This window comes from Salvia hispanica, chromosome 3 (assembly GCF_023119035.1).
Source record: "Salvia hispanica cultivar TCC Black 2014 chromosome 3, UniMelb_Shisp_WGS_1.0, whole genome shotgun sequence".
Taxonomy (NCBI): domain Eukaryota; kingdom Viridiplantae; phylum Streptophyta; class Magnoliopsida; order Lamiales; family Lamiaceae; genus Salvia; species Salvia hispanica.
Window position 1 is genome coordinate 37,393,300 of NC_062967.1, and position 10,966 is coordinate 37,404,265.

General features: G+C 33.5%; 2 protein-coding genes across 2 annotated transcripts; both read right to left on the reverse strand.

Moving 5' to 3' along the window:
• Positions 1–4,262: 4,262 nt before the first annotated feature.
• On the reverse strand, positions 4,263–5,490 carry LOC125216374 (probable ribose-5-phosphate isomerase 1). The gene has a single exon (XM_048118065.1). It carries the CDS (start codon positions 5,272–5,274, stop codon positions 4,429–4,431), a length of 846 nt encoding a protein of 281 aa, XP_047974022.1. The 5' UTR covers positions 5,275–5,490; the 3' UTR covers positions 4,263–4,428.
• Positions 5,491–9,597: 4,107 nt separating this feature from the next.
• Positions 9,598–10,157, reverse strand: LOC125216936. The gene has a single exon (XM_048118727.1). It carries the CDS (start codon positions 10,044–10,046, stop codon positions 9,630–9,632), a length of 417 nt encoding a protein of 138 aa, XP_047974684.1. The 5' UTR covers positions 10,047–10,157; the 3' UTR covers positions 9,598–9,629.
• Positions 10,158–10,966: the final 809 nt, after the last annotated feature.

The following is a 10,966-nucleotide window of genomic DNA, read 5'->3' on the forward strand; positions in this document are numbered from 1 at the left end:
TAATCACCAAAAAGAAAAAAAAGGAAGAAACAAAAACATATAAAAAAAGAGTATTTTTTTATTCCATTACTCTTTAAAAATTAGTCCATTTTTAAATAAAAAAAATCTATTTCTATACATAGATATTATCCCATAGTAAAATATGTTGATATTTTTCAATCGAATTCATGAATATAGACATATTGTGTAAGTCGCCGGCTACTTAATTTCTTGACTTCCATATCAAAAACCCAATTTTACCAAAAAAATCTACATATGATAATTGAAAATAAGTCCAAATTTTGTAATTTTTCCGACTAAATTATATGACGAACTAAAATTCATAATTTTCACTAATTTACAGTACTTTTGAGATATTTTATCACATAATTTATCAGTTTTTCCAATCAAATATCATCACCCATACTACTTTAAATTAGTTATTATTTAAATTAAAGACTACTGTTTTCTTGGGCTGTCAAAATAAGAGCCGTAAATGTCGACCTTTTTTTCATCAAACAAAATAATGTAAATTAATTGAATATATATTCTTACTTTCAATCAACTTTCGTGTAGATGTACCAATCAAACGAAATTTAGATCAGTGTTGATAATGAAATGACGAATAAAGAAAATACAAAAAAGAAAAAGTTATGGTCGATGTCATATTAGTTTATGGTGTCATCATCACCGTATCTTATGGTGTCATTATATTCACTTAATTTGGACTTTATCATTATATAAAATAAAAAAATAAATAGGACTTTATCACATTACAGTAAAAGCCAAAATCTATGGGGGGGTCCTATTTTATGATGAAATCATACTATATTATTGTTCCCAAAATATCCCTTCTTGAATTGCTCAATTAATCTTGAATAAAGTCATTATATTTCCCATCAAGATTCATGACTTCCACAAAATAAGTTATTAGTACTATATCTTAAATTTCACAATTTTCAAATTTCTATTAATTAAATCTTATTGTAGTATGTACAACAGTTCCCATCAAGATTCATGACTTTCACGAAATAAGGTACTCTAGTACTGTATCTTAAATTTCACAATTCTTAAAATTTCTATTAATTAAATTTATAAATCATTGTAGTTGTACATGTTAATTGTACAATTCTTAAAATTCTTATTAATTAAACCTATAAATTATTAGTATGTACAACTGTACAAGTGACTAAAGACATCTATAATAGGACTAAAAAATCAGCCTCAAAATTAGTTACAACATATAGTAATAAGACAGTCTCAAATTTAGCCGCAACTTAATTTACAATTACTTACTATTTTAATTTTCAATTTAGAAAATAAATAAAATAGATTAAAATACCAATCTGATTTAAAAAAAATACTACTACAACTATAGAAGAAGAATGGAAATATGTAGAATTTGGCCGACTGAAACAGTGCGTAATAGCGCCGGAAATCCCATCGCCCGCCAGACGTTCTGCTCGGCGCTCCACCCTTTTACACTTGCAATCGAGCCCAAAAATTGCCGCACGCGGCTGGCTGGTTTTGGGATCTATTTTAGATACCCTAATGACTATAATAAAAATAAATAATAAATAAATATATATATTAAAAATATGGATTGAAGCCGCTTTCAATGCCTTGTGTTGCGTCATGTAGCGCAATTACATGCTTTATTCATTCATTTAGGACACTTTTTTCACTTTACTTTTCCTTTAATATCGGCCTTTATTTTTCCACTTTTTATATTTGCTTCCAATGAAAATGCATGTTTATTAATGATTAAGCAAAGTATAAGTCACTTGCACAATCACACGATCAAATTGGACGAACATGCAAAACAAAACATAATTAAATCAAAAGCATATAGTACAAAATATTCGTTTCTTCTATATCACCTAAGGCATAAATTAGATGTTTATATGATTGAGTAACACACACCTTTTTCTTGATAAAATCCAATGTTTGGATAGATTTTCATCATTTTTATAAGTGTTTTAGTTTTTTTTAAAGTTGGAAATGAAGGCATTAGATTAGATGATGAAAACAAATATTGACTCATAATTATTGATCCCTATAGATTACGCAAGCATTTATTGAACATGCCTAATAAGTTGGATTGCTTCTACGTCTTCAATTTTGTCAAATTAAGTTGTTAGCATTAAAGTTAGGTCGGCTACATTTTATTCAACTTACACGGATTTAGTCATTTAGAAGAGCTTTTTTTTTTGTATCTTCACTAATTGAATTTTTTTAATATACTATTCTTTTATGAGAATAATAATAGTTTCTTATTTATTTTGTGGTAACTCAAATATCCGAAATATTAATTTGAAGAGAAAATATCTTATCAACAAGTTATGTTTTATTGTAGCACAAAGTGGTGTTGCATGACAAAACCGCATCCTTTTCCCATTTCTTTTGCTATCTTTCTTTTAATCTTCCTTTTTTCTTTATTCTTTTCCTTTTTTCCTTCAACCGTGAAGAAGATATGTCTAACTCATTTGGCGAACGTTTGAGGGAAATTTTGGGCTCGTGAAAGGCGTCAACTTTAGGGTTGGAAGAGAATTGACGGATGAATTTTGCAATATTGAGTAATTTACAATGTTCAATAACATGGTTACATTATTTTTATTTTTAATTGTGTATTTTTATAATTATAATAAAAGTGTTATTTTTAATTTAAACTTTACCTTTTGTATTTTTATTTGAAGTGTGTATTTTTGAATTATAATAATTTGTTACTAATTTTATAAATTTCACAATTTTAATAATATACTATAAAAGTGTAGACTAAGAGTACTTATGAATTAAATAGGTAGATGATGTGACCAACGTGTGGTTGAATATTTATTGTTGCGTTGGTGTTTATGTTGTAAAATCATCTTTAATCATACACTTAATTTTATTTTTGGTATAGAAAACTAGTCTAATTATACTGCTAAATCCAAACCCATTTTTTTTGTTTTCTATGGAACAATACTTAATATGGATGTATATTGTATCTACTGCAAGAATTTTGTATGACATACTAAAAATAATGTAAAATTTAAATTTAGTGTAATAATTGAAATAAAATTACTTTTTCAAGTAGAATTTTGACTCCGCTCCTATGTCTCCTATATAAGATACTGATTAGTAACATGAATACAAAATAATAGTCTACCTACAAAATTTTCTTTACGTTGTGGATAGCATACCAAGCCATTTTTTTTTTGTCATTGTATAGTGGCATTAAATTTTTAAGATCATGTCACATTGAATTGAATCCGAAACTATTGACCTCAAATATGAAGTAATCTAAACGTAGGTCAACACACATAATAAGTCAATCCTTTTTTAGTACTATCTTTGATTTTTTTATTTTTTTTTTACAACATACTCCTATTAAAATCCCAAATCTTTGATTTTATTTGGGTTTGGCGGTGGAGGGTTGTTAAAGCCCAATACCAACCCGAAAATTTTCTTGGAAAAAAATAAATGGGTGATATTGCAGTGGGCTTGTGTCTGTGTAGTCCAATAATATTTTATCAACTGTGTAGTCCGTACGAATTTTAATTATATTTATTGTGATTTTTATATTTTTTTTGTCATTATATCTTTTATTAATTAAATAATATAGAGCAATGCTAAATTCAGTTAAAAGTTAAACCAAAATTATTATTTAAAAAACAAATTTAATTAAATTTTACTCCCTTCGTCCCACTTTAGGAGTCCCGGTTTACCATTTTTGGGTGTCCCACTTTAGGAATCCGGTTGAAATATTCTATAAATGGTATTAGACCCCACATTCCACTAATTTTTTTTCCACTCACATTCTATCGTAAAACTAATATAAAAAAGTAGGACTCACATTCCACTATTTTTTTTTTCCACCAACTTTCGTTTACATTTCTTAATACTCGTGCCGAACTCAACCGGGACTCCTAAAGTGGGACAGAGAAAGTAATTGTTTAAGACAATTGAGAAATATGAAATTTTGTGATTTAATTAGCTATCTTTTATAATTAAAATGACAATTTTTCCATATCTTTAACATCAGTTTTCTGTAAAACTTCTTTTTGGTACGCGTGACTTCAATATTTTTATTATAAAAAAATAAACAATAATATGGACCGAGGAAGTAAATATATTTAAGACAAAAGATTTGGCTAGAATCTTTCGTCTACATGTAAAACAATGAAACCAACAACAAATTGATCGAAAAAGGAGCACCTGAGTAAATCAAGAATCCTCAATAAATTCGAAACTTTCCAACAAAAATTCAAGAACTTTATCAATATAAAATAAAATAATCTGGATCATGTAAATTGGCATCAATCCTTGTTATAAATACCAGAAAAATCCCACCTTTTTCAGAGTTTAACAACAAAAGTTAAATAAATAAGCTTCCTAATCTTCCTACCAAAATTTCATCCATAGAAATAGGAGCGTAAATCAAAAATCCCCAAATCAATAACCCTAATTTTATAACCCTTTCCTCAAATCACTGTAGCAGAAGTAATCCCGCTCAATCTCATTCCCTTTCTTCGTCTTGATCGTGACGCCGTCGACTCCGGCGATAATCACAGACGTTGCTAATCCGATAAACATCCCGTGATCGACGATTCCAGGAAGCCTCAACACCGCATCGCTCGCCCTATTCAAATCCCCAATTTCCTTCTCGAAATACAAATCGATGATGTAATTGTTGTTGTCAGTCACATAGGGCTTTTTCCCGCCGCCCTCCGCCGCCGCCTTCCGCAGCTGCGCGACACAGCCGGTGTGCGCGAATAGCGATTCCAGCCGCTTCAGCGAATGGCTCCAGCAAAATTGCACGACCTCAACCGGCATTGCGAGCCTGCTTCCGCCGATGTGTTTCACCAATTTCGATTCGTCAACAATCACGATGAATTTCTTCGCGACCGATTCCACCATTTTTTCTCTCAACAGGCTCCCTCCGCGCCCCTTCACCAAATTGAGCGACGGATCGACCTCATCCGCGCCGTCGATCGCCAAATCGACGACGGGGTGGGAGCCGAGATCCGAGAGCGGGATCCCGAGCGAGACCGCCTGCTCGTGCGTCTGCGTCGACGTCGGCACGCCGACGATGTTCTTCAGCTTCCCCTGGCGGAGGAGCTGCGCGATTCGGTCGACGGCGTGCTTGGCCGTGGAGCCGGTGCCGAGCCCCACCACCATGCCGGATTTCACGTGCTCCACGGCCTTGTAAGCGGCGATCTTCTTCAAATCGTCCTGCGTGAGGGCGACGGCCTGGGGCGCGACTAGCTTCGGCTGCTCCACCGCGGCGCGGGCGATCCGTTGAGCAATGGCCATGGCGGCAAATTGGGATTGAGAAATTGAAGTTTGGATTGGTTTTGAGGAGAGGGGAATTTTGGATTTGTGTGGTGGAGGGAGAAGATATGGTGTTTGTAGAAATGTTTGTGTGAGGAGAGGGATTAGGGTTGGGGGTGGGATTTTATAGAGGGTAAGGGGCGGCGGCGATTGGGGGAATGCGGAGGAGAGGGAAAACAAGTGGAGGTGTGATTTTGGATAGGGGTGGGGACATCTCGAATCTATTAGATATCACAATTATTGGCACAATCTATTTATTTTTTATTACTTTTTTAAATATTACTATTATGATATCTCTACTTTCAAAAAACTAAATTATATTATCCCTAAAATATTTTACTAGTATAAAGAATAAGATTTTATTATGATGTCTCTAGTTTCAAAAAGAAAATTATATATATTTTTATGGCTGAAGAAAAAGATAAGCTTATATTGAAGTGTATAATATGCAAAGACAAATTATCTTATGCGCCCGCTCACTACGCACATTGGTCGTAGTCTGACTCGAACCTGATTTAAGCTCGATTCAAACCCATTTGGTATATTAAACAAGATTGTTATATGAGTAATTTATTGTATATAAAGAAATTATTGTTATTGCAAATAAAATGATTGCGTTAACTATTTAATTATTTGGACATGCCCCAATAAATGTCTTAGTTCACTTTTACTAATTTTAATAAATGGACTTCACATTCTACTAAATCGTTTTACTTACAATTATTATGAAACTAATTCACTAACTTTTTCCACACATTTCCATTCACAAAACCAAACAATTTCTTAAAACTCATCCGGTCAAATGTGAGACATTTAATTAAAATAGCAGTGAGTACGTGTTAGGACTAGTTAAGGATATAATCTAAAAACATGTTTGAAATGTGATAAATCATGTAATTTCACTTCCACATACGATGATACAAATGCTACTTTTCAAATGGTTGAAACTTCATTCATGGGGAAAGTAGTGAAGAAGGTGGAGCATTCCAATAATTAGCAAAATGTTTTATGATATTACAAAACTAAATTATATTTTACATACTAGTACTAATTAGTGGATTGACATCCGAATTTTGTAGGTGAATGAGAACCATCCAATAAGCATCATAAAACAAGATTTGATACTTCGATGGGCCACATGTGTTTCTTTGTTCTAACTTAGTTTTATGCCTCGTATTAATACTAACGTATGCTTAGTCAAGACAGCAATTTGTGGGGTGTTTGTTAAAAGGGGTCCCAAAAAAACCAATCACTACACATTTTTCGTCAGTAAAAATGTGTTACACCTATTATTTAATTACAAAATTTCACGTATTTTTAATTAATTGATCGACAAAGGATGTCGCCTCGTCTCACCGACAAACGCGTACGCGTGTGATTTACTTTATTGACCAAGAAAAATATGGGGATCATTGTTTTAATTTTATTTTGTTTTTTATTGTACCACAAATTTTGGATTTTCGAATAATTCGAATCCAATTTTCTCCCATAAAGTTTAGGAAATTTGGATTGAATTTGGCAAATGTTTATTCGAATGCTCACTCCTCATGGAATGTTAAGTCTATTTACTAAAAATAGTAAAGACGAAAGTGAATAACTGAATAGATAAAACATTTAACTGTGGATGAATAAAATATTTAATTATTTATTCTTTTATGAATTTTTATTAGTGTAAGATCGTTTTCCCTCAGCCTAATGCATGAACATGAAAAAGATGGCCAATTTGACTACTGATTTTGACCAAGATGCTAACGAGGCTAAACCCACGTGTGCCAAATCTAATTCCAATTGCTTTGGTCCTAATCTTTAATAACAAGGACTTTCAATATCAATCGTCAAAATAAAATAATTATGTCAAATTTGAAGTCCAAACAATTCATTTTTCAACATAGTACATTCATATGTTGGCCGTAGAATATAATTTGTTGGTTAGGTCGCAAATTTATTTAGAACATGCCATGAGGCATTGAAGCTGTAAAATGATTGAGACGCAATTTTCTCGAAAGAATGTGCAATAAAGTCACATTTTATGGTCACTGGAGCAACCACATTTTGCGAACTTATTGCAAGCTCACCCTAATTCCAGTCGCAACATATGTGTTCGCCACATTTTTCAGCCATATCCATTTTTTTAAATTTAATTTTGATACTACATTATTGAGTATTTTATCTATAGAAACCCCCAATCATTGATGAATTTGATCGTAGAATTTTGAATGTGTCACAATTGAAGTTTGTCATATGAACTTCGATTAAGTAATGCTATTTTCTTTGTTGTGTTTTTTAAAATCGTATTTGTATTTATATGTTATTTATTTAGAATTCAAAAATCAATATGAAAAAAATTGGTTTTTTAAGTTGTAAAAAAAAAATGGGGCTGACCTTATTGTAGGTGTTCTGGTTGAAATAAAAAATATTGACATGGCAGTGGAAAAATGGATCGTGAAAAAAATTTGGGTTGAATTTAGGGTACTTATTTTGATGATTAAATCTTGATTAGGAACTCGATAACCCTAAAAAGAATTGATAATTGCAAAAGGTGGAGTTTTTGTGTAGATTTTGTTTAACAAAAGATAAGCTACGCAGAGAATCTTTTGTAGCAAGATTAAGTCTTATGATGTTGAAATGAGTCCTCTTCCCTTATAATTGACTCGATTTTTGCATGTTTTGTTGTTAGTAGAGCAAATTCATGTGATTAAGCGTAATTATAACACAACATATAAAATTAAATAAAGATGAAAGAGGCCATATGCTTTGGGCTCAGTTCAAGCACATTATACTGATTTATTGTTTGAAGGCCTGAAATGCTATCCAACCCAATCAGCCCATTAGATCAGTTGATTTATTGTTTCCATATATTTTATATTTTTATATTTTTTGTTTGTTTCAGAAAGCGTTCAAAGAGGATTTTTGAATAAGGGTTGTGGCTAATTATAGTGTAAAATAGAAATTTATATATTCTTTTAATCATTAAGTAATGGCTGTGGCTACAGAGATTAAAGCCATGTGTGTGAAAGAGAGTAAACATTTTCATTCTTTAGAAGTTGTAAAATAGGTGCTTTATAATACTCCAATCTTTTAGTTGAAGTAGATATTAATTGGGTCGCTTTTAAAGCCCACCTAGTCTACTTACCGAATGAGTGTGGGTTCCAATAATTACAAATTTGTAGAACGAAATTCATCCTAAGCCCACCTGCTTTAGCCATGGGCTTGGCCGCTTGGGTATAAAATTGTCCGGCTCAAGGTGGACTTGGCAATCTAAGCCGACCCAATCTATTTGACAACTATTTTTATGCGGAGTACTTCATTCGTCCCATTAAAGATGACTTATTTTCTTTTTTGGTTTATTTCAATCAAGATGGTCTATTACTTAAAACGAAAACACCTTTCTCTCTACTCTATTCTCTCTTACTTTACTCTCTCAATTTCACATACAAAATAAAGTTGTATAAATTCTCATGTCGCCCAAAAAAAAGGTCATCTTCCTCGAGACGGAGGGAGTACTAAAGTTTTTTTTGAGATACTAAAACACTATTTTCAAGTTTAAATTCTTTTCAATAGTGACCGATCTTTTCAATTTTGAGTATTAATAAAATTATTTCATATGTTGCTTGTCCACGTGGTACTCTTTGTAACTTAAATGACTTGCAATGTTCTTAGTCATAACCTTGCTTTCAAGCTTTCCCTTGCTATCAAAATCTCAAATAATTAAATTTTAAAAATAATAATCCTTCCTTTATAACTAAGCATCTCAACATCAAATACACTCTCCATTTCTCTTATTCTCAACATTTCTCAAGAGCTCCTTTCACACACTCTCCATGCATCCTTACCATAGTTCGATGTAGACGAAATATATAGAATATCAATTAAAGAATTGTTAAAATTCTAATATCTTGTCCCACATCGGCTTGGTGATGATCCTAGCTTCTCTATATAAGTGTGGATAACCCTCCCCTTATGAGGCCTTTTAAGGGGTGAGTGGCCCATTTCTAATATGGTATCAGAGCAGGGCCCAAGTCGATGATGGTTTATCTCTTTATCTCTTCTCTTGCCTACCCACGTGATGGAAGTCCGATGTGTCATTCCGGCCCACACGTGAGGGGGCGTGTTAAAATTCTAATATCTTGTCCCACATCGGCTTGGTGATGATCCTAGTTTCTCTATATAAGTGTGGATAACCCTCCCCCTTATGAGGTCTTTTAAGGGGTGAGTGGCCTATTTCTAATAAGAATATCTTTGTTTATTTATTTTTAGAATTAAGAACATTGTTTTGCACATCTATACCATAATTAGTCATAAAAAAAAAACGAATTGTCACAAAATTCTGACTAAATTTAACCCAAACGAATCCCAGACAAAACAGCCACCAAATTGTACATCACCACAGCCGTGGAAGTTGGCACACTCAAAGCGAGAAGTACAAGCACCCCAAGCGCAACACCGGGCCTCGTGTCCATCAACCAAGCCTGCAGCCGGCCCACCGCGTCGCAGACGATTGCATCATAGCTCACGTACACCCGCCTCTCCCACTCCATCCATTCCCTCGGCAGCTCGCAATCCTCCTCGTTCATCTTCATCTCGTGGATCCTCTTTCGCAACACGATCATGTCCTCGTCCACCCGTCTCCCGCGGCCCCGGGCTTCCCTCCTCATTACACGGACCATTAGCCCCCTAGGTCTTTTAATCGATCTCGAGCTCGATCTAGCCTTGGAGAATGGATCGAAAGTTTGGAGGAATGAAGTGGAGGACATGTTTAAATTGGTAGCGTGGAATTTGATTTTGGTGGAATTTATTGATTGATTGAATGATTTGTACAAAATGTGAGTGTATTTATAGTTTGAGTTTGAATAATGATTAAGGAAAATAGGAAATAGTCGTTTGATGGGCATGTGACAAGAATTATAATAGTAATATAAATATCTCAAGTGAAAACGTGTGTTGCTGTTTCTGACAACGAACCGACTCTGGCAGAAACGAAACGCGTTTTTGCAAAGAGTGATTCTGCGCTTTTTCGTGAAATGCAGGAAAGAATCTACAAATCCAATAATTTATCCTTTGTTAGTTAGATTTATTGATTTTGAGGAATAAAAGTCAAATTGCTGCTTGAAATAGTCATTATTTTCCACTTAAAAAAACATAGAGAAAATAATTATTATAATTAACAATATTAAAATTATTTTACCGAATTGGTACAATGAATCTGCACCATAATCCATCTAATTTCCTAATTAGATCGATGGTTCATATATAATGCTAACTCAGATGCAGAAAAAATATTGATAGAAGTTCCTAATGTTTATTTATGAACCTATTTACTTCAATTCATATATATCCATTAAATTAACATTAATATTACTCTATCCGTCTCATATTAGGAGTTACTTTAACCTTTTTACACTCATTTTATAAGGGTGTCTCCTACGGCGCCCGTCGGGGACGGGCGACCCGACGGGCGCCATAGTGGGCGGGAAGGGCGCCCACGCCCGTCCCGAGTGCCCCTGCGATGGGCTCGCCCCTCCCGTCGACGGGCGAGTGGGACGGGCGCCACTGTGGCGAAGGTCGCCCCGTCCCACTCGGACGTCCGACATTTTATATATATATATATATATATATATATATATATATATATTTTAAACTCTATAAATAGGGCTCCTCCAACGTCATTTCATTC